General features: G+C 34.5%; 3 protein-coding genes across 4 annotated transcripts; 1 reads left to right on the top strand and 2 right to left on the bottom strand.

Annotated features, from left to right (window-relative positions):
- The first annotated feature begins 3923 nt into the window (after positions 1-3923).
- Positions 3924-6772, top strand: LOC129322980 (uncharacterized). Its single transcript, XM_054969467.1, has 5 exons — positions 3924-4164; positions 4715-4804; positions 4942-5066; positions 5253-5438; positions 5929-6772. The coding sequence occupies exons 1-5, from the start codon at positions 4155-4157 to the stop codon at positions 6298-6300; spliced, it is 783 nt and encodes a 260-aa protein (XP_054825442.1). The 5' UTR covers positions 3924-4154; the 3' UTR covers positions 6301-6772.
- A 1902-nt stretch (positions 6773-8674) lies between these two features.
- On the bottom strand, positions 8675-11135 carry LOC129321714 (dihydrolipoyl dehydrogenase, mitochondrial-like). The gene is made up of 2 exons (XM_054967602.1): positions 10751-11135; positions 8675-10096 (listed from the first exon to the last, which is right to left on the bottom strand). Exons 1-2 carry the CDS (start codon positions 11018-11020, stop codon positions 8846-8848), a joined length of 1521 nt encoding a protein of 506 aa, XP_054823577.1. The 5' UTR covers positions 11021-11135; the 3' UTR covers positions 8675-8845.
- Positions 11136-14065: 2930 nt separating this feature from the next.
- Positions 14066-21587, bottom strand: LOC129321713 (putative potassium transporter 12). 2 transcript variants are annotated; one of them, XM_054967601.1, is made up of 10 exons: positions 21573-21587; positions 20961-21450; positions 20066-20294; positions 19720-19968; positions 18859-18909; positions 17760-18020; positions 16573-16625; positions 16352-16466; positions 15979-16233; positions 14066-15352 (listed from the first exon to the last, which is right to left on the bottom strand). In XM_054967601.1, the coding sequence occupies exons 2-10, from the start codon at positions 21201-21203 to the stop codon at positions 14304-14306; spliced, it is 2505 nt and encodes an 834-aa protein (XP_054823576.1). In that variant the 5' UTR covers positions 21204-21450; positions 21573-21587; the 3' UTR covers positions 14066-14303. The 2 variants fall into 2 exon arrangements, with proteins under 2 accessions (XP_054823576.1, XP_054823575.1); XM_054967600.1 differs by lacking the exon at positions 21573-21587 and having other exon boundaries at positions 20961-21512.
- Positions 21588-23328: the final 1741 nt, after the last annotated feature.

Below are 23328 nucleotides of genomic sequence, written 5' to 3'. Positions count from 1 at the left end.
TAATACAACATAACTTACCTAAAAACAAATTTTTGAAAAATAGAATAATGCTTAAGGTATAAATCTAAAAAAAAGACAACTCTTAATTATGTTTTTATAATTTTTTTTGTACTTTCATTCCCTTGATGGCTCTATTCCATAGAGGATTTTCAGAGTATGACTTGTTTCGCTTGTTATGTTGCACAAGCTCCTTCCTAAGTTGTTTGAAAATTTCTCCTACAACCACGGCTTGTTTCTCTTTTGTTATGAAGCTTGAATATGCTCTCACTATCAGAGAAATTTTATCCAATTTTTTTATTCTTTTAGCTTCTCTTTTTGCTATATTTATGATTACTGAGGGTGTGAAAGATTGTTCAACATCTTCATTTTCATTTTGAACATTCTCATCACCCTATGATTCATGTTTGGGTCTCAACAGCATGCGCATCTCTTTAGGTCCTTTCGGCACATTTTCAAGATCAACGTTAGAATTTTCTTTAGGATCAAAATTAGAATCCTTACTTTGAGATTCATATTCCTCCTCTTCTTCTTCAAAGGGTTTTGGATTAGAATCCTTACTAATAGGCTCATAATCTGGTTTATCCAAATATTCAATGCTAACAGAATAATTTTTTGAATTATCAGTGCTGCTAGAAGTCTCTTGCTTCATATTTTCCTAAAAAAGATAAGAAAGAAGAAAAAAAAATTTAGAAATTTTTTTAACTCATAAAAAGCACTAGATAACTCAAAAAAAAAAATCTTGTTTTGTCTCTAAAATAAGTAAATTATATATTAAAATGAAGATCTTGAATTTAGGGATTTTTTTAAGACAAATTTTGTCCTAATTTAGTCCCACACGCGCCCCAAGAATGATGCTGGATTAAGAAATTTAAAAAAAAAATTCCACTTTCGAGGAGGTGCGTGTACAACACGCGCCGCCTTATCATGCTCCGTTGATGACACTCGTCGGACCGTTGTTCTCCATGCGTCGAGAGCTTCATGGTAGGGTCAACTATATGCCAATAGAGTCTCCCGGTGGGTCCCACACGCCACGTGTCCATTTTATATTTTATTTTTAAAAATTCAAATTAAATATATATATTTTATTTATTTATTTTATTTATAATTTTTTTTTGAAATTGGGTTGGGTTTATTTACCCAATTCCTAGATCCATAATCCCAAAACAAAAAAACTTTTTTTTTAGGTTGGCTTGAAATCCCAAGACTTTTTTTTAGAGCTTTTAGGCTACGAGCCTAAAAGCTACTATTTTTTTTTTGGAATGACACATCATTTTGACGAGGATAGAAATGAAGCATCTTTTCTATCGTTGTCTTCCTCCAACCGGGTCAACTTGACTTGGTTCCTCTGGTGAGTCGGGCCCGTTGGACCTAAAACTTCTGGAGGCCATATCTCCTCCGTTGGGTCTCCGTTTTTATGTGTTCTTGGTGTCGTTTTCTTTATTTTTTGAGCTCTACACGTTTATGCAATCCTTTTGCTCAAAAAACTTATTTTTCAAATACCCATTATTTGGTTTGTTTTTGGTCATTATATTCGTCACTGTTGATTGGATGCAAAACGTGTATAGTCACATATGGAACACTCATATTAACTAAGAAGCATATAAGCATGTTCATTTTAGTAGTAATAATCTTAAAGACAGATAGAGACAGATTCATGCATAAACATAGTAAGAAAATAAAAAACTGAACTTATAGATTTGCATGTATGTAGTTAAGCAAATTATTATAGGTTCTTCAGACATAGGAAACACAGCCTAGGAAAGACAAAAGCTCTGATACCAATGTAAGAATCTGAGGAGGAAAACACACCTTGAGTCGTTGATTTACACGTTCGTATGCGGGAATAAAGTTACACCAGTCGCATTTCATTCGGATACACATAGTAAATACACACACTGAGAGAATGAGTAGCTAGGAAAATGAAAGCATTCGATTCTTTCTTTCATGTAGAAAACAAAAAATTGTCGAGAACTGCATCCATAACCATCTCTTATGGGAACATACGGCAGTTTCTTCTTAACCGTTCATGACTCAAATTCAAAGGTTGAAGAATATTACATTTGAGGCCCTGAGTAAATTGCACATGAAACCCAAACATTTTTCATAATTGTGACAAAAGTCTCATTTTTTAATTTGGGCTTTTATATGGGCCTGATCCACCAAGAGTGAATAACCCAACAGTGGAAGATGTTTATGTCTGATTTAATGCTTTTGATGTTTCTTTTTTGGTTAAAGCTGTATATTACCACATCAAAAGCACCATCCAGACCCATGAATCTCATACCTGGAGTAAAATCTGAAAATGCCCTGTATCAAAATTTTCCTATGGCAAGTTTTCCATGATAGGCTTCCTCATAACTCCCTAAGAGCTCAAAGAACTCTAACTTCGGATAGTTCCTGTCCTTTTCAGTGTGAGAGAGAGGAAAACACTTTACATATCTCAAAATTGCCCATGAGGTGTGGAAAGCCATTTTTATTACTAACCTAGATGCTATTTCCTTTAGTCATGATTTGCAAGATTGGATCAGCAACAATTTAAAGAGCAGAAGTGTTGCAAATGTTTTCTTTCATTGGCCCTAGTGTAAGGTGTTCAGCTCCGTCTGTTGGATTCTGTGGACTTCATGTTGCAAAGCTGTGTTTGAAAACTCTCACATCAATCCATGCAACTTGAAAGAGCTTATGTCGCGACATGCTGTTGGAAGATCACCATGTGAACAAATTCAAATAGCAAATTTTGCAAATCAGCAGTCGTTTGGACACTCAATGGTATCTACCGCCATTTAATCAACTTCGCTTGGACGTAGATGCCTCTGTTAAACCAAATCATCTTGGAGCATGTGGAGGCATAATCAGAAATTCTGAAGGCTCGTGGATCCTAGGCTTCAAACAAAAATTGGGCTTTGTCTCCAGTACTGAAGCGGAACTCTTAGCCATACATGCTGGAATGAAAGTGTGCCGGCGAAATCATTTGTCCTCCGTCTGTGTGTTCATTGACTCATTAGAAGCGCTTAACTTGATCTTTAGAGATGGCAATCTTGATCACCCTCTGTGGATCACCATTCAAGATATTCGTTATGACATGACAAAGCTACCTGATCTCGTGCTCAAGTATTCTCACAGGGAAGGCATTATTTGTGCTGACTGTATAGCCAAAAGTGCTCATTCAAGTACTCCTTTCATTTCTTGTTTTAATTATGTTACTCCTGAATGCGTCTCTGTTTATACGCAGGAGAGGAGTTTAATTCCCATGGTTGACTAATACTTTTTTCAAGCTTTGCTTGCCCTTTTTAATTAAAAAAAATTAATGATAAACACTTTGAGCATGGAACATGATTCCATAAAAAATAAAGATATTTCATGAATCTATTTAGATATATTTCCTCTATTTCAGTTTATAATACATTTTAAAAGTGATTTGATAGTCCTAAATATAAGATATTTTAATAAAAATAATGTTCTTATTAATTATACCTATTTTAATATTATCCTTCCGTCGTTACATTCTCCCTCTATTTAATGTTCAACATATTAATATTTTTTGATAAATTTCATATAAGTATAAACATTTTTTTAATGGATTGATAGAGAGAGTAAATTATCAATTTACTTTTTTGTTTTTTTTTATTTTATGTACAAAGCTGAGGCTATTTTTCTTTTGGGCCATTGATCTTCTTTTTTGGTAAAAAACTTTATTGGATTTTGATATCGTTTTGGGCCATTGAGTTTCCATTTTCACTTAACAAATGATTTTAAAATGTGCCACTTGTTATTCTTGGGCCATATTTTAAAAACGTGGCCTGAAACAAATTATCGTCATCTCTTGTTCGTTTGTTTGCGTTTTTTTTTTTTTTTAAAATTTTGGCCCCTTATTAAATTATATATAAATAAATAAAATGCATTAGTGCAACGGTGCGTTTCGGAGTAACAGCATTGGGCTAATTCCTCGCATCGTCTTCTACCTCGAACTCGTTATTGTTTAGGGTTTGCAGATTTACAGGTTATCGTCATCTCGTCGCGCTGCGCATTCCCACCGGAGGCCGTGTATCGGATGCGTTAAAAGTGATATTTGTAGAGAAAAGATTCGTGTAAATTATCTCAATTCCTGATTTGTTTGTTTTCGTGAGATCGCGAGATCCAGAAACATCAATCATATCATGCGTAACGGTGAGTTCTGCATTCTCCGTTCAGGCGTCCGGCATAGCTTTTTGATCCTGTTGTAGTCTGTTTAGAATGTGTTTAGCTGGTAAATGAAAGGAAATACGATGTTATCAGAATTTGTTTATTTTTATTTATGATTTATGATGATGGGTTTTGGCCGGTGGCATTATCATCATAGACATTTAGTTACTTCATAGAGGTGTACTTGGCTGGATATGCTGATTTCTTGAGTCCCCTACATGGCAAAAATCTGAATGGTGTCAATGTAAGTATTCTAAGCAAGTTCTTCAGTCAAAATCTGTGATTAACTGGCTTAAGAAGCATTCCTAGGTAAGGGTTACGCTTTCCAGATGCTTTCACCGGTTTAAACAGATGGTTTTATTCTCTTCCTTATTCAAGATTATTCTAAGCTAGAATCAGAAGATACTATGTATAGTCTAATGAGGATTGTGATCAGTATAGAGTCTTAGGTTCAAACCTTTGTTATGTCATATAACGAAAAAAAGGAATATAAGCTAGAATTGCTTCAGATAATAATTTAGATTTCATTTTTCAGATAATGTCAACGGGAAGGATGTTATTTCTTCTGATTCTGTCAATGAAGTTGTTCCTGGGTCAGTATTGGAGGGAAAACAAGAAGACTCTGGTGAGAATTTGTGACATTTGATCTTCAACTTTCATGTTCAATCAATGTGCTGCTGCTCTTCTGTAATGCCTACTTCATTGAGGAATTGACATTTATGGTTGTGAATAAACTTGTTATTATGCTCTTTGTCTTGCTAGAAATGAAGGCCCAAGTTGATGCCATGTGGCAAGACATGAACAAAGGAGTATCTAGCAAGATTCTCAGAAGCATTGTAAGCAAGCATAATTCCACTGCCAGGAAAACTACGAAGAAGACATCTACTGTAAGCTCTTCTTTTTGGCACTAAATCCCCCCGAAGGCTCTGATTTGTAGGTGGCTAGGTGTTTCTGAAAGAACCTATTTCCTTGGATATTAGCTTGAGCTTGATTTGTGCTTTTTTTTTTCTTTTTTTCTTTTTATTTTTTGCCTAGGAGTTTGATTTCTGTTCACTTAATGCTTTTGGTCATAGAATTGGATGTCTTATTTGGGCATGTCACCAAAGGCAGCTGAATCCCTTGGGCAAGATGCATCCCAGAAGAGAACTATCCCTATTGAGGAAAATACAAATGATGAAGCCAAGAAAATTGCTGCTGCTGCTCTGGCAGCAGTTAAAGATGATGCTGCCGCTGCTGCATCAGGCAGAGGGAAAATTGCAGTAAGCATTCCTTAAGGTCGCCTGTGTTTTTTTGGTGGTCTACAGTTAGTACTTATTGGTATCAACATGTATTAATGTGGCTATAGTGAGATGTCGTTGCAATATTGTTCATCCAAAAAAGAAAAAGAAACAGAGGATGTGTATGTGGTAAGGCTAGATTTTTACTCTATTTTCAAAGTCAGTGCGGACTACCTAAATTGTATTAGGAAGTGTTTGACATAGATCACTCAGTTTGTGCAATTGGGGTCCAATATCTTTCTTGGTAGTTGGAATAAGGAATTCTTCTATTGCATTTTTTTTTTTATACTGGAAGTTCTTCTATTGGAATAAGGAATCCATCTATTGTTTAATCTGGCATTAGTTTGGAGGTATGTTTTCATTGAAATGCTTTGAATTTTAAGGCAGTCGATGTCATTTACTGCCATGCATGACATCTATAAGCAAGTCATTTGCGTATAAATTCATGGTTTTAACTGTTTTCTTGGATTAGATTACGGAGGTTCGGGATTTTGCTGGTAAAGAAATTGAAGTTAAAAAGCTTGTTGATGCTGATTCAAAGGAGGCGATAGAAAGAACCAAAGCTCCTGCACCTTCTGCTGTGGATGTTGTGCTTGAACAAATTAAGAAGAAACAGAAGCTCAGTGTACTAGACAAGACCAAAATGGACTGGGGAGAATTTAAGGAAGAAAATAAGGGACTGGAAGACGAGCTTGATGCTTACAAGAAGAGTTCAAACCAGTATCTGGATAGGGTTTCCTTCTTGCAGCGAGCAGATTACCGTGAGTTTGAACGAGAGAGAGATGCACGCCTGGCATTGCAATCGAGGAGGCGGCCGGATATGCGAGAAGACCCAGATGATTGAAGCATGTCTGGAGTTGCAACTCTTAGGGATTATGGATGGAAGTTGATGTTCAGGGGGCGAGCTATGGTCCCATGGTTAGTCCTGGTCCTGGTTTTGTATGATGAAATAGCGAAAGAGATGCTCCAGAGTGAGTTCACTTGAAGCAAGGAGAGGCATTGAATTAAAATAGTAACGGGACCCACGCATTAGAAGTGGGATCTTCTATTGTGTGTTGATCTGTTTCCTCACTTCTAATGAAATCACTATAGAAAATTCATTCAGGATGAAATAGATCTTTGTTCGGTTTGATGGGGATTATGTGCATTTGATGAGGTCACAATGTTCTCAGATGACGTGTTTTCATGATTTGGATATTTGGAAGGAAAGCTACAAATGTTTATTTGCCCCTTCTCAATTGTTGACAATTTCGTGTATATTTATTTGTAGCTACAATTGACAAGGTATTACATCCGTGTTGACGTGATCTTGTATACGTCCTTTCCTTTGGGCCAAAACTAAAAATATACGTCTTTGTGTTTTTATTTTGGAATCCGGAGTTCAAATGCGTGTATAGGCTTATGGAGTTGCATAGGGTTGAAGATAGACAAATGCCTCGTTTCAGCTTTTTAAAATGAGCAAGTATATTCTTATTTAAAAAAAAAAGCAAGTATATAATATAGAATCCTGATTAGGATAATTAATTATTTAATCTATTTAGTTTTGATTTGATTACAGTTTAGCTCTGAACTTAATCTCTAGTTTTGATAATTCAATCTGTTGATTTCTATGTTTTATGACTTGGTTACAATTTGATTCCTAATGAGTAATAGATTAGATATTTTTCTGAAAAGGATGAGTGAATTGACTGGTTTTTTGGACCAACGAATTAACTGATTGAATTTGAAGAATTGGGTTGTAATTGAATTAATTATATTAAATAAATGATTAATTTTTATATCTTAATATTATAATCCTCTAGGAATAAATGGATTTATTGATCTAAGTACGTGTGTATGAAAAACATAATAATCTAATAAATAATAATTCAAAATATTTTGAAAGGAAAAACATTATCAAGTGAAAATATAGAAATTAATCGTGGCCAATTTTTAAAAGAAATATATGTACAAGTAATACATGCATGTATTAACTTTTAAAAATTTATATCCTGTAGTATTATGTAAAATTGAGCATATATAAATGAGTTAAAATGCATTTTTCTCATTATTTGTAAACCCAAACCGACCCAATCGGGTTGACCAATTAACTAGTGAACTGATCATCTAATTGATCCGATTGATTAAGGGAACCGATCACATGACCTGGCTTCAATCCAGACAAACTTGACTAACCCAGTGGGTTAATAGGATGAGCGGGGTCAGATTTTATTATTATTTTTTTTCTTTGTTTTTTTTTTGAATATTGAACCCTAAATCAAATATAAATTTCTTAATTAATAATTTTAATGTTATTGTATTTTATTATTTTCAAAAACTTATAATTATTATTTCTAGAAGACATGCATAAAATTTTATAGATAAATTTTTTATTTACTCAAGAATTAAAGACTTTTATTTAAATATTACTGTTTTTCATATGAATATTTTTATATATTTAAGTAGATTATATTATTTTAATTGTGATCAATTTGATTTCAAATTAATCCTTGATTAGACCATTAACCCTTATATCACTATCTCAATCGGTTCAATGATTAATATGATTTTCAATACTTTAATTTTTCTCCTTCAAGGAGCATTGAATATTTATATTAGTAGGTGAAACATCTTTTTTCCTTAAATTATTTTTAAGAGGAGCAAAAATCTCCATCTATTGCTTTAATCCTGTATAAGCACATATCCTCATACATTTAACTAGTAAAATTTTGGAACAAAAAGAAATGATGAAAGCAATCCTTGGTAAACTTCCCACATTAAATTTAAACGCATTCATAAATTTTGCAGGGAATATCAAATTTTCTTCAAAAATATTTAATTTATTTTTTCCCCTAAAGATGAAAAGTCCTGCCTGTGCTTTCGAAAAGAAATAATAGAAAACCGAATATAAAACTTTTAAATTCTAATTTAAAGTGGCATAACCGAGACTGATGAACGATAAAAGCCCTCATTCCTTGTGTAAATAGTATGAAGTTTGCTTACACTCTTTGTGTATAGAAATAAAATAACAAAAATTAGATGGTTTTTTATTTTTTAAATGAAACTTCCATTTCTCTTCCCCTCCGATATCGCTTTTCAAGCTCGATGCTCCCTAACTTGCACAATCATCATCTCCTGACCAGCCATGGCAAAGAAATTTTTTGGCTTTGCCACCCAATTTCTTAGATTCCAGATTCAGGTTAATCTTGGTTAAGCCACCCTCAAGTCAAGCTTCCGTATCCAGGCAGTAAGAAAAATATTTGTATCAAGAGAATAAAAGCCACACAGTTATTCACGTTATTATGCATATCAGTAAATTATGACGAATATACGTAAATGAAGGGCCAATCAGGATTTAAACACCTGAATCTTCTTGGAACGCTAGGTAAAAATTGATGGGCAAAATAGAATCAAATGTGAATTGGCTTGTCAAAAGTGGCCATTGCAGCTTCTTTCACGGCCTCGCTCATTGTCGGGTGCGCATGACAAACACGTGCTATGTCCTCACTTGATGCACCATATTGCAAGGCTACGGCTGCTTCGTGAATGAGCTCTCCTGCGTTGGGTGCCATAATATGTACCCCCAAAATCTTGTCTGTCTCCTTTTCAGCCAATATCTTTACCAGTCCTTCGGCATCATCGATTGCCTTAGCCCTACTATTAGCCATGAAAGGGAACTTCCCAACGGAATATTTGACGCCGAGTGCCTTCACCTGCTCTTCAGTTTTCCCGACGTATGCAACCTCAGGGTGTGTATAAACAACCCCCGGGACCTTGTCATAGTCAACGTGGCCAACCTTACCAGCAATGTACTCTACACAGGCTACCCCATCCTCTTCTGCTTTATGTGCCAACATTGGACCTGGAATTACATCTCCAATTGCATAAACTCCAGACACATTTGTCATAAATCTTTCATTCACTAAAATCCGTCCTGCCTTGTCGGTTTCAACTCCTATCTTGTCCAACCCAAGTCCAGCTGTGAATGGAGTCCTACCAGCAGATACAAGAACTACGTCTGCTTCTAGAGTGCTTTTGTCACCTCCTTCAGCCGGTTCAATTGTCAGCTTCACACCATCCCCAGAAGCATCCACTCCTACCACCTTAGTTTTCAGCTTGAATTTCATTCCTTGTTTCTCAAGAGAACGCTGAAACTGCTTTCGAACTTCGGCATCCATGGTTGGAACAATATCAGGGGCAAACTCAACAACAGTTACCTCAGAGCCAAGTCGGCCCCACACTGATCCCATTTCCAGCCCAATATAGCCAGCCCCGATGACCACAAGTGTCTTGGGGATTTCCGACAAAGAGAGAGCGCCCGTTGATGATACAATTTTCTTTTCATCAATAGGAACACCACGTAGAGATTTCACATCAGAACCAGTTGCAATTATAATATTCTTGCCTTGTACGACAGTATTCCCACCATCAATGGTGTCCACAGAGACTTCAGATGGGGAAGTAAATTTGCCATATCCTTTGACATAGTTTACCTTGTTTTTCTTGAATAAACCTTCAATACCACGAGTAAGATTAGACACAGCTTTATTTTTCTGGGCCATCATGGCTGGCAAATCTACCTCAACAGATGAAAGTTTCACTCCATGGCTGGCAAATGAATGTTTGGCCTCGTGGTACATATGGGAAGAATGCAGCAGTGCCTGAACCAAACCATAATAAACACCGATAGATGAGTATATTTTATCTAAAGATAAGACTTTATCCACCATTTATTTTCAAACGTCTAACTCTGTTTACAGTTCATGAAAAGAAGAAAAAAGTTACTAGATACAATTTTACAGCATGAAATGAAATATTTCGCTGAGACTTTAATACAAGTCTATGGATTGGTATGGCAAATCATGTAAAGTACAAGTATCAAAATAGTTGCCACTCAGATTCTGAAGTTAGCAGGTAAGCGGCTTAAGTACTCAACGTATTGTGGCAACAAGGGGTATGATATATATAACCCGGATCAAAAGTCAAGGAACTCCATATTAATAACTTTATCTTTCCATAATTCAGGACTGAAATTACTAATACTCTAGGAACTCCAATTAAGCTATTTGTACAACAAAAGACTTCTCTATTCCTTAAAATTCTTTGTAAAAAAAAAAAAATCTAATATCTAGAAGTAAACCGGAGAGCCGACAGATTCAATAACATTTGCACTGGTCCAACAGGGGGGGGAGAAAGGGAAAATTCAATTCAAAGAAACTAGACAGAGTACTCCAATCAAGTTGAACCGTATGACAGATGACAAGGAAATTCAGATACAGATGAACATTTATTTATTAAAAAAAGGAATAGATTACCTTGGACGGGATGCAGCCAACGTTGAGGCAGGTGCCACCAAGGGTGCCACGCTTCTCGATGCAAGTGGTCTTGAGACCAAGCTGAGCAGCTTTAATGGCGGCGACGTAGCCGCCGGGGCCTCCACCAATAACGACGACGTCGTTTTCGTCAGATCCTGAAGCGAATCCCCTGGAGAAAGAAGCAAGAGACAGGGAGTACCTGAGAGTCTCCGGGGAGAAATTCCTCGACAAAAGATAAGCCTTCCGTCTGGCCACGCTTGCCATAGCCATTGCTCGTCGCCTTCTTCTTCTTCTTCTTGTTCGGTCTATGACCACTCAGTGTAAGATAAAAAACCCTCGCTCCCTCAGCTTGTCTTTCTTTGAAGACAAACAGTGACCAGAGAAATGTTCTTTTGGATGGCATGAATTTGTCCTGCTCCATTGTCAATTTATCAATTATTAATTAATCAATCAAATAATTAATAATTAAATATTTTTTTTATATTTTAAATTATGAGACACTTTTACATAAAATTTTATATATCAATAAATTTCATTAAATACACTTAACAATTTTATATTTCTTTAAAAAATATAAATTTTTAAAAATACTCATCATTTAATATATTAAGAGGAGAAGGAATAAAAATTAATCATAAAAAGAAAAAAAATAATATTAAAATTAATGTATTTAGTAAAATCTTAAAGTATCTTATTTTTTGAAATGAAAAAATTCTTTTAAAAATATCCTATAATTTAAAATAAAAAAAGTACTAACAATCATCATCAATGTAATTTATCTTAAACACATTAGGTTCGAAGACAGTGAGACAGCCATCGTGGCTCAAAATTGCTTAACAATTCTCATCAATATGATCTGGTTAGTGTTAATCAATATATTAATTTGGACATTGTTTTGAATTGAAATTTCTAGTGCGTTAAATATATATGTGTGTATTTAACGTATCATATCGTAAAAAATATAAAGGGATCATGACAGTTCGGTTCAAAAACAGTGAATTAATATTGGTTAAATTTTTAATAATTTTTTTTGAAAGTAAGTTAATATCAATTCAAATTATTATAAATTTAAGAGTTTCAATTATAAATAAGTATTTAAATATTAAATATAACTTTTAAATTATAATAAAAACTTTTGTTTGTAACTGTTTGAATTGATATTTATAATTTATTTTATAAAAAAAATTTATTAAGGACTTAGTATTTATTTATTATTTTAAGACCTAACTGCAATTTTTTTAAAAATATAAATATCCACCTATCATATCCTATTGTGTCTATGAAGGTGTTGGAGACAACCCACCCAATAATAGCCTCATCCTCCTTATATTTTAAGAAGGATAATAAAGAGATTTTAAAAAAATTAATTAATTTAATTTAAATTTCTAATATTAAATTTTAAAAATTTATAACTTAATTTTTTAATTTTGAAACTCCATTGTGAGTAATTTACAACTTGTATTCTAACTTTTAATAGAAAAAATAAATTTTTTTATTTTTCAACCATATTAAAATTTGCAACTCAAGTGTTAAATTTTAAAAATTTACAACTCAATCTTTTAATTTTAAAATTCTGTTTTGATGAATTTTTAACTTGTATTTCAACTTTTAATAGAAAAATAATTTTTTTATTTTTTAATTATGTTAAAATTTAAAAAATAAGTTATAAATTTATGACAATGCAGTTGCAAAATTAAGAAATTAAGTTGTAAATTTTTGAAATTTAACATTTGAGACTTAACTTAAATTAATTGATTCTTTTGAGATCTCTTTATTAATCTTCCTATATTCTATTATAATTGCAAAGATCCTTTATTTTAATATGTAAAAAATCAAAAGTTATATTACACAAACTTTTCTTCTATTTTAAAAATTTTATTTTCTTTTATATCCAACTGTTAATTTGTTCCTTAGTGCTAACTAACCAAATTTAGTGTTTTTTTTTCTAAAATATCCTTTCTTAATGTAAATATTTTTTTTGATGAAATCTTACTAAAAATGTTTATTTAGCAATATTTGCAAGTCATTTTTTAAAAAAATTATTATAAAGGTTATTAATTTTAATTTACTATTGTAAAGACATTTATTTAAATATTACCTCTCCATTTAAAATTATAAGATAATTTAAGATAAGATTACGCAAACCAATAGAACTCAATGATGATATTTATAAATTTAATTTTTCAAAATAAAACGATAAACTTTCAAAAGTATTTTTATATATTTAATCATTACCCTATAATATCATTTCAATTTTGCTTTAACTTGTGTGATAATACTAGAGAAATATCATTAATGAAACATTTTTTTTCAAATTATTTTATATTTTAGGACAATAAAATTCCTCTAAAATTTTTTTATAATTTGGAACAGAAAAAGTACCATACAAAACTATTTGAAATTGTTCAAATCAAAGAGAGATTAAACAATAAGATTATGGGGATTCATTAATAATTATAATTTTTTAAAATATAAACTGGATTAATAAAAGAAGCATTTTAGAATCTTTAGTGAAATACTCTTAATTGTATTAAAAAGGAAAAATGATAATAAAATCTCTCCAAAATATATAAATGATAATTTGATCCATTGAAATGCCATAATTTTTCTGAAATCTCTAAAGACTTTTCTGTCATTAATGAAGTTATATAAATTACCAAATTATCCTTATTTAAAATAAATAATTTACAAGTTTTGTTTAAATATTCATAAATTTTCTTCTTATATTCGCAACAATGCAATAGCAAATAAAAAATTTAACATACGAGTTGTGATTTGTTGTTGTATTGTTGTGAATATAAGAAGAAAAGTTGTGAATATTTAAACAAAACTTGTGAATAATTTATTTTCAACAAGGGTAATTTGATAATTTATATAAATTTATTAATGACGGAAAAGTCTTTAGGAACTTTAGGAAAATTATGATATTTCAAAGGATCAAATTATCATTTATATATTTTAGAGGGATTTATATATTTCAAAAAAATTTTATTGTCATTTTCTCTATTAAAAATTAGAATAAATTATTGATTTTAAAAATATTGGAAGTTTTTTGTAATTTTACCAAAATTGAAGAAAAAGCAATGTATATTTTACTCTTGCTTTCTGTTTTTTTTCCTTTCTTTTTTTCCTTCTTTTTTTACATAGGTTAAACAGGCTAACTCATCTCATATCTTTCGTTTGATACGCTGAGATGCTGTCATTTTAAGTGTCTGGTCTCGTGGTAAAGCAAGTAAAATCAGCTGTCTTCTGATTTTAGGATAATAGGAATGTAGAAAAAAGTTGCTAGGATCACAAAGAGTGAACATACATACATACATAAAACAAGTACACAATAATCTGGAATTAAGAGAAAAATATGAAACAACCCAATTCGTTCAATACTAGTATAATAGGCAATACAATCTGGGGGTTTTTAGCCTTCTAGAGATAATTTACAAGAGGGAGCCAAATATCCATCATTGGCTAAGAGCAAAGAATAGGGCCAAATAATAATGCCAATATTTCCAGAATGAGTTTCACTGCAGACGTCAGACACAAGAACGTGAGTGAGTCAGACCATGTAAGTCATCCCCACTTGAACAATGTTGGTGTGAGGCACTCTCATGTTTGCTGTACCTCCTCTGCAGTTATTCCTCAGAAATGCGTAGAAATAATTGATCACAAGCTTCTTGACGAAAATGGAGTTCTTCCTTGCCCTCACATCCGCATGTCCAAGCAAGTAGGTGAATCCTGAATCTGTTGCTTCCCTGAGAGCAGCAAGCTCATATTCAAGACTAGGGTCTTCGTCTGATGACATGACGCTAGCTGGCAGCAAGGTCGAAGCTTGCTGAGAAGTAGAAGCTCCTGGTTCTTCTGGTTTTTGATCCTGCATCAGTGGAATCTTAAGGTCCTCAGATACATTGCCAGCGGGAAAGTCAGAGTCCTTTGATATCACTGATACACTATCCATGTCATCATTCTTGTTGATCTCCCAGGAACTATCATGAGCCTCCTTTCTCAAGAATTTCTCCAGGCTTTCGATGAGAAGCTGCTCGAATGCATGATGATCTTCCTTCCGTACATCTTTGTAGCCATACCTGGCAACACAGCGAAACATGTGGTAATCTTTTGGACCGACTCTTCGAAACAGGAATCTTTCCTCCAGAGGAACAACTGGGACTGGAACATATTTAATGCAAACAAAAACTATAGTGGAGTGAACAGCAGGGAGGTTCAAGAGGAACTGGGCAAAAACGGAGGGAATGCCGCGGACAAGTTCATTGTATAACAATCCGATTCCTGGTACTCTTACAGTTCCAAGATTGGAGCCAAGATCATGCATAAGGTCCATGGAAATCTTCTCCCTGACTTCACTTTGGTATTTCAGAACACTTCCATAGTTCCACGTGTACATTATAGAGAGGAAAAAACAAGCAAAAGCAAGTGGAAGCCAGCCACCCTCTGTGATTTTTGATAAGACAGAAGACAAATAAACCAGCTCTACTGATCCGAATACGAATAGGAAACCAAAAACTAGGAACAAGTTGGTCTGCCAGATCAGAAGCATCACAAGACTCACCAAGGTGGTGCTAACCATCATGACACCTACTTCAGCAATGCCTGCAACAATCATATAAATTGAACGAGTAGATACATTAAATATCATGTCAAGAATGAGGGCTATTAGCCATGTAAGTTGCATGTTGAGCAACCTGATTTTGTCCCTTCAAGCTAAGTTTGCAAGTAAAAAGCATTTATTTGAACATAGAATATGCATTTGAGTTAAGAAATGGAATTCAATAAAATTATTTTCATCTAAAAATCAAGAAAAAAAAGTGATTTCAAGTTAATGCATAGTGGGGCCATGTGCTTTATTATAATCGGTATCAGAAAATACTGAATAAACAAAAATATTCAGGAACAATCCTCAAATGTTATTACACAAAGGGAATCAACAGCGTGATTCTATCATATTGCTGCATTTTCTCCTACTGTACTAAAAAGCACCCACGTCATTTGGTTTTGGCCTGCAATGAAAAAGTTCTATTCACATAACAATGTCAAAGTAATTATATAATTTTAACACATCAAATTGCCATCATTACCAACTTCAGACATAGATAGAATACGATGTTTTAGTTAGTATATTATTCTACAAAGTACTTCTAGAATTCATTACAGGGTCACTCTTGAACTAGAAAAGAGAAAAAAACACTCCGAGAAGACTGAGAGGGGGGATACTTTACCATATGCATTTGCAATACTTGTAGTGCTCTGGAAGATGGAAACAACTAACATGCACATGATCAACAAAAAATAGTTGATTATGGGGATGTATATTTGACCCATAAACCTCCTTGAGGTGTGAACAATCTTGAGCCTTGGAAAGCAGCCCAACGCCATGGATTGCTTTACACATGAAAATGTAGCAGATATCATAGCCTGGCTAGCAATCATAGCAGCAAGTGTGGCTATCACAAACACTGGCCAGAACAAACTCTCTGCATTACACCAAGAAGAAGCAGCAGGTACCAAAATGATTAAAGTAGATTATATACCTCTTAATTATAATTTGAAGGATAACGCTCATATGTACTAGCGTATGTCAGCAGACTTCACCTGGAACAGATTCATAGAATATTCTTGAATGAGAATAAGGGTGCTTTATCAGATAAGCAGCTTGGCCCATATAAGCAAGGAGGAGACAGGGAAATACCACAAAAGAAAAGGCAATCTGTATGAGCAATTAAATGAGACTTCCAATTAATCATACAATGATTGCTACAGCAAACTAATCTTATGGGTCAAATCTTCAAGAAAGAAATTGAGGATTCACAAACCTGTATTGATTTTACAGAAAAGTGACCCAGATCAGCAAACATTGCTTCAGCACCTGCAAAAGAAAATTTGAGGTTGATACAAGCTACTTGTTCCCTTTTAGCCCCCCGGTGAAAGGGCTATTTCAAAATAGGGAAAATGGCAATAAAATCCCTTTGAATTATATAAATAACAATATTCTTTATCAAAATGCCATAATTTTACTAAAGTCCCTAGGGATCTCTGTGTCAATAAATTTTAAATTAAAAAAACTATTTTACCCTTATTGATAAGTTGTAATTTTTGTCCAATTCTTGCGATTCTTTCAATAAAAGTTGTCATTCTTTAATCAAAAGTTGTCATTCGGGCTTATTATTTTGAGAATTTATTTTTCAATAACGTAAATTATATTTGATAAGTTGTGATTTCTTATTTAACTCTTGTGATTCACAGAATAAAAAGTTGTTATTCTTAAATAAAAGTTGTAATTAAGGGTTGTTATTTTCAATAAGGGTAAAATGGTCTTTTCACCTTAAAATTTTGTTGACATAGAAGTCCTTTAGGACTTTAGTGAAATTATGGCATTTCGAGAGATCATATTGTCATTTATATAATTCAGGGAGATTTTATTGTCATTTTCCCTTCAAAATATCACAAATGTTCTCATTTCAAAGGAAAAGCATGATCAATTAATCTCAAGTGTGTTAAAATAACTTCCAGACCATTCACATTTTGTATTATATCCAAGCAAATCTGGTTTGAACAACATAACAAAGCATGTAGCAAGAATCATGTTGTCATCAAACTCAATCCCAAGTATATCAGTCTTGAAAGAAAGAAAATCTCCATTTCTTTGTCATGGAGGCAATGTGATGTGATGCAGATTAAGTCAAACTAGCAACTATTATTACTGAGAAGTTTATTCTTTGGCCAAAATTTCGGAGACGTTGTATAAGTGAAAGGGTGAGAGGAAAGACCAGTCTGTCTCGTGTCTTCTATACCATTGCTTATCCTAGTAGCTTTTAAAATTAACTGCCTAAATATATGATCATCTCGTCTCCTGGCTCACTTTAAGGAAATAAAAATACAAATTTAAAATAAGGACATAAAGTGATTATACTAGGGAGATGAGTGAAGCAGTGGCCATAATTATGAACTAAAGAAGATAAAACCTAAACAGCAGAGCCAATCAACCAAGAGAAAGATGTACCTGTAATACACAAAACACAGCCCCCAAGCGAGGACCATGCAGTTTTGGTGTTCTTCTTGAAGAAATAATAGATATAAGCAGGATTGAAGGCTCTCAGAACACTGATGTCATGCTTAAGTATATTGTATATTCCAATCAAAGCCAGAGAAGAGAACCATAAGGCAAGCACAGGAGCAAACATGAAACCCACTTTACCAGTACCAAACTGTTGTATGCTGAACAAAGCCACAAGGACTACAATTGAAATAATAACCACTCCCTCTGCAAGTAATAAACAGGGAATAAAAAAATTAAGTTTGTTGTTGAAATGCAAGCACTGCATGCTGCCTGTTGTTCCACACCACAAGACAGCAATCTTGAGGAAACCAAAACCTCAGTTGTTAAAAATAAACAAGTCGATCTAACAAGCAGCAAAAATTTGATTAAAACAAGAAGCAGCCTTATCCTGCACAGTGAGGTTGAGTACATGAATTGCATTAAGCAACAAAAATCTGATTCCTCTTTCTTAAAAAGGCAATTAGACAAAATATGTTTAACTGGGTGTTTTAAGGCAGAACCATCTTTGACCTACTCAGGTCAAAGCATGCCAAACTCAATGGTTGAGAGATCTGACAAAGATTTGACATCAAGAGACTTTCAATCTAGAGATGTATATAACTTGCACTCTCCCCTATGCAATGCACAGGAAATCATGGGAAAGATTTCATTACATAGCATGAAAAAGATGTTAAGGTGTTGTATATTAAAAGAAAAACTAATTAGATTTGTTTCTATAAATAGGGAGACTTTCATTCCTTGCATTATCTTAAATAGGGAGATCTCTTAGCCATCTCTTACCACAAGGCCACTGTTTATTTCTATAAAGATGCTTCAAGTCCCTGACCACAATGTATATCATAAGAACTTCCATATCCAATAATGCAATTAACACCTCTACAATTAACACATAACATGGAAGGGTGACTTGGAATTTTAGAACAATTCTTGCTCCATGACTTCGTTTTTATTCATTTCTGCTTGCATTCTTTGTCATTTGGTTTTTGTTTTTATCCAAACGAAAAAAATAAAATTCTTAGAAAGAAAAAGAAAATGTACTCACTTGTATCGAATCCTTCAATTTGACCTTGCAAACCACTTATGGCAGACATCACTGTGACAGAAGCATCAAAATCCACTTTAGTTGCAACACAAGCAAATTTTTTTAAACACCAACTCAAAAACAAAACAGAAAATCTCAAACAAATAACAAGAAGTTCATGAAAGTGGTGTTCTAGTAGAAATGAAAAACTAATTCAATGAAATAAGAAAATCCAGCCCCAAACTGTGATGGATCACTACTGCAAACCCCCATGACAGCACCTAATATATCCTATTCAGGCTACATACAATTAAAATGTTATTTCAATTGAGGGGGCAGGTTATTGAATAATACTTGCATTTTGTTTGTTACGTAGGCAATTGATTAATTTGATAATCAGGATGGCATTTTAACATCAGAATGCTGAAGTGTAGTTCCAGGAAGTTAGTCCTCTTTATGTTAAACAGGAAATTAACGTTAAACAATTGCTTTCAATTGGAAGGGTTTCTTATTTCTGTATATGGCGGAACATTAATCCCATAGGAAACACACTAGGTGGTACTTCTCTCCACTCCTTGAAACTGTTGACGCTAATTAAATGATGGATTTAAATATCAGTCTTTCATCGGTTATCTAGATTTCCATAGCCTTTTCATTAACTGTCAAATGACTTCCATTCCATACTTTATTAGCTAATCAATATATTAACCAGATAAGAAATAATCACTGAGCTATCCAATTTGTACATTGTGATGTTCGGTGCCAATGATATATATGGTCTTTGAAAATTAACTTGATTTTAAGCAGCAGGGTATATTATTGCCACTTCTCTTGGTTCTTGTCACTAGAATTTCACTCAATAAAAATAGCATGTTTATGTACCTGATATTGCTGGAGTGAGAATACCATCTCCAATAATCATGGAAGTCCCCATCAGAACCAAAAGTAACAGAAGGGTTTTCAGAGATGACTTTCTTTCCAGAGTTTCTTTTATGGTCAAAGCCCTTGCCAGCTCTGGAGTGGGTAATTTAAGCTTAAAGCTAGAGATATACTCATCAGCTTGCTGACGATTTGGAAGAAGACTCACATTTGCATACCTGCAAATCAGCGAGTACAGGGCAAACGTTCCTCCTACAATTGAGTCCATTAAATGCACAAAAAATCAGACTTACAATTTAAATAAATGGGTCATAGTAAAAACTTATAAATGAGATTGCAAAGCCACTACCTTCTCCATTATCATTTGCCTTGAGGACTATAAAAACATACTTTGCCAAGGGTATAATTGTTATTGTGTACATCACTAAAGATAATGCCCCCAGGATATCAATTTCTGAATCAATTGGAACCTTGCTGAAGACATCTGAAAAAACATATAGAGGACTCGTTCCCATATCACCATATACCACACCGAGAGTCTGAAATGCTAGTGCTAGTGTGGTCCAAAAGGAAGGATCCTGGTTCATGTAAGTACTAAAGATTAAACAAGAGAGATGCCTTCGTATCCACCATTACATGGTCAAGAGGAAGTTAATACCACTGATTCACTGTCAAAGCTAGTGTAGTGCGCATTCAAATTCTCCATGATTACCATTTCAATACTACAGTTTTAAGTACACTACAATAAAGTTCGCAATCTTCAGCTGCTTCGAAAGCCGTGGATAATTTTAAATGAAAAGTAATGAGAGTTTGGTGTGCTTTACTATATTCATCATTTAACCGTTCATCTATCCGTCTTAACTGTTATGTGTTCAATAATACTCCCAAACTCTGAGGTTCTAGCTTCTTTTCCTCGCCATTTCAATTCGTGGTTCCTTTCCGCCTTCTACTTTTTTAACCTTTCGCCATGGGAAAGGATAATTCTACTACACCATTTTAATGTAAGTTTAATCTCCCATTATCCTTGCCAATACAAATGGTAACGAACAAATGAATTAACAATAAACAAGCTTGGTGCTTTACTTCAAGACCCCAGTCCTGGATGTAGACTTTCACCTCAATTACACAGGCTCAACATTTTCAGTCCCTATGTTGTCTATAAGTTTTGATTCGTTACTCGTTAGTCATTGGTGTATGCATAGTCAAAAGATCTGTCATAAAATCAAGAACGAGGAAGAAATTACCTTGGAGTGGTGGTCGTGTCTCCCAAATATCTCCATGGCTTCTACATCAAGCGAGTCAACTCTCTTGGGCCTTTTCACAATCCTTCTTCTAATTGAACTCAATCCTTCATTCTCGTCTTGCTTCGTCCCGGGAGTTAACTCCCACTCCACTTCACTTCCATCAACCCACCTAGATCCGGTGCTTCCGCCGCTGCTACTAGCCAACAATCTGACACTGCTCTCTTCAATGTTATCCACACCCATTCTTCACAGAACAGAGAACCGTGAAAAACCCACTCGCCAAAAACCTCAAATTCGGCGGAAGTTACAATACGTTGACTCTAGTCTAGCTCAGTGTTAGCTCTTGAAAGTGTGAAACGTTATCAGTAAATTTCGGTCGTTTTTGAGAAAAAATCTCATGCTCTCGCTAAATCCCGGACCAATGGTGGGATTCGTGAAGCAGGGAGAGAAGGAAAGGTCGGAAAATTTCCAAGAGCCATGTTTGATTTCGCTGCAAAAGACAAGGACAATCCACGGAGCACTTCAATCACGATGAGTCAGTAATGCCCAATGATATGTGTTTTTGAAAGATAAAATATTACTTGTTTATTTGAAAGAGAATCTCGCGGAAACCTGGATAATTTAGAAAAAATGTGAGAAAAAGACAAGATGGTTGGTGTGGACCCGGAAGGAAGAGGGAGACCATACTGGAGCAGGAACAATGTCAGATTGCATGTGTCCGGGATTTTGCAGCGTGAATCTGCACAACATTGCCCGAAAATCATGACAAGAAGCTATAAATAATAATTAATAATGTCATTCGGCTAGAGGCTTGGAGTTAAAACAATTGCGGCGCACAAAGATACTGTTCCATTTCTACTTGTTTACAGTCTCAGTCCAATGATTGACTTGGGTGCAGATGGTTAGGGGTGCTTGGCAGTGAGAAGCAGCGTTCCATTTCCCACCCTTTGTTGGAAGGAAAAAGGTGTAAAAATACTCAATTCCCCCCCCCCCCCCAAAAAACAAAAAACATCGAGGATTTTTAAGTAAGGAAAGGTGCGGCTATAAACTAGCTTTAATGAGTGCATGAGATAATTGACGTTGATAGTTAAGCTACATCTAAGCAAACAATTTAACTATTTTTTGTTGAGAGTGAACTAAAAAATTTGCAAAACTATCGTCTCACTCTAAATCCTTCACTCCTCTCACCATATCTTCATCATCGCTTCCCTCCGTCGCAAATGCCTCTTGCAGATGCTGCTATTTCTCCTTTGCAAATGCCTCTATCTCCTCCTACCATTTCTCCTTCTTCTTACTTCGCCATCCCTTCTACTTGGCAAGAGCTCTAAGATCAACATCCTTTGAAAGGTGGGATTTTAAAAGGCGCGATTTACATATCTAATAGCGAGATTCCTCATCTGGGAGGGGTATATAAATCAGCCGGTCTAGACGAATAGGGCGCAGAAGTGCAAGGTCTATGATGTCTGGTCGATTGGTTGCCCTAATGATGAACACAGTTTTCTTCGCCCACATTCCGTCCATTTTATGTAAGGAATTGATTCAGAACCCTGTTAGCATCTCCCCCGACATCTCTTAAACTCCTTCATCATCACACAGTAATCATTCTAGATTTCAAAATGATAGGCTGGTGGTGCTATAGCACATAAGCCGCGTAGGACAGGCGAAGGATGCATTGGAGCTAGACAGCCAGATGGCGTGAAGAGGGGAGAATTGGAGTCAAACTGCTAGATAGTGTCGAGAAAGTTGAGGGTTGAGGTAGACGATAGGTGGTTGGCCTCACTTGGTTTCGTACTATAACATCTCAATTTTTAATTCTTTAATTTATTAATATTAATAAAGATAATTAAATAAGTTAATGTGGTGTGTGGTTAGAGGAGAATAATAAGTGTCACTATTAAAATTTTAGATATAATTTAAATTTAAAGTAAAATTGGATCATTTGGAAAGTAAAAAGTAAAGAAAAACAAACTAAACAGTCTCTATGCCACATGCCATAGTGTGTGCGTGGTGCACACCAGGCCATCAGGCGAGAACTTCTTTCTCTGTACCACATGCCGCGGTGTGTGATGACACACGTCGCGGCGCACGATGTGAAATCTGCAAAATTAATGCATGAACTGATGCGAAAAACAGAGAGAAAGAAAAGAGAGAACGGAAGAGAGGCATCAAGCTTTGCTAGAGTTTACTTGTGGACGACATTGAGAGTATTTTAGAGGCTACAAATACTCCAGGTAAGTATCACACTCATTAATCTTCCCATGTCTTCCATATTTATGAGTTTATAGTTAGGGTTTGATAGTAAAAGTGAATTTTCAGTCCATATGAGTTATGAGTCCAAATTTATTAACTCAAATGAAGTTAATGGGAG

Source organism: Prosopis cineraria, unplaced genomic scaffold (assembly GCF_029017545.1).
Source record: "Prosopis cineraria cultivar Desert tree isolate PC_DT_omini unplaced genomic scaffold, ASM2901754v1 PC10, whole genome shotgun sequence".
NCBI lineage: Eukaryota > Viridiplantae > Streptophyta > Magnoliopsida > Fabales > Fabaceae > Prosopis > Prosopis cineraria.
The sequence above is the reverse complement of the archived record's forward strand: the minus strand, read 5'-3'. Positions and strand labels throughout refer to the sequence as shown.

What these genes read in the sequence shown, in the direction of transcription:
- LOC129322980 (XM_054969467.1), top strand. An exon ending in GGGAAAACAAGAAGACTCTG is followed by an intron (nt 4,805 to 4,941) that starts GTGAGAATTTGT and finishes TTGTCTTGCTAG; the next exon opens with AAATGAAGGCCCAAGTTGAT. An exon ending in CAGGCAGAGGGAAAATTGCA is followed by an intron (nt 5,439 to 5,928) that starts GTAAGCATTCCT and finishes TTCTTGGATTAG; the next exon opens with ATTACGGAGGTTCGGGATTT.
- LOC129321714 (XM_054967602.1), bottom strand. Translation starts at nt 11,020, where the DNA reads ATGGCTATGGCAAGCGTGGCCAGACGGAAGGCTTATCTTTTGTCGAGG. An exon ending in TTGGCTGCATCCCGTCCAAG is followed by an intron (nt 10,097 to 10,750) that starts GTAATCTATTCC and finishes GGTTTGGTTCAG; the next exon opens with GCACTGCTGCATTCTTCCCA.
- LOC129321713 (XM_054967601.1), bottom strand. Translation starts at nt 21,203, where the DNA reads ATGGGTGTGGATAACATTGAAGAGAGCAGTGTCAGATTGTTGGCTAGT. An exon ending in TTTCTGTAAAATCAATACAG is followed by an intron (nt 16,467 to 16,572) that starts GTTTGTGAATCC and finishes TTGCTCATACAG; the next exon opens with ATTGCCTTTTCTTTTGTGGT. An exon ending in ATTCTATGAATCTGTTCCAG is followed by an intron (nt 16,234 to 16,351) that starts GTGAAGTCTGCT and finishes GGTGTAATGCAG; the next exon opens with AGAGTTTGTTCTGGCCAGTG.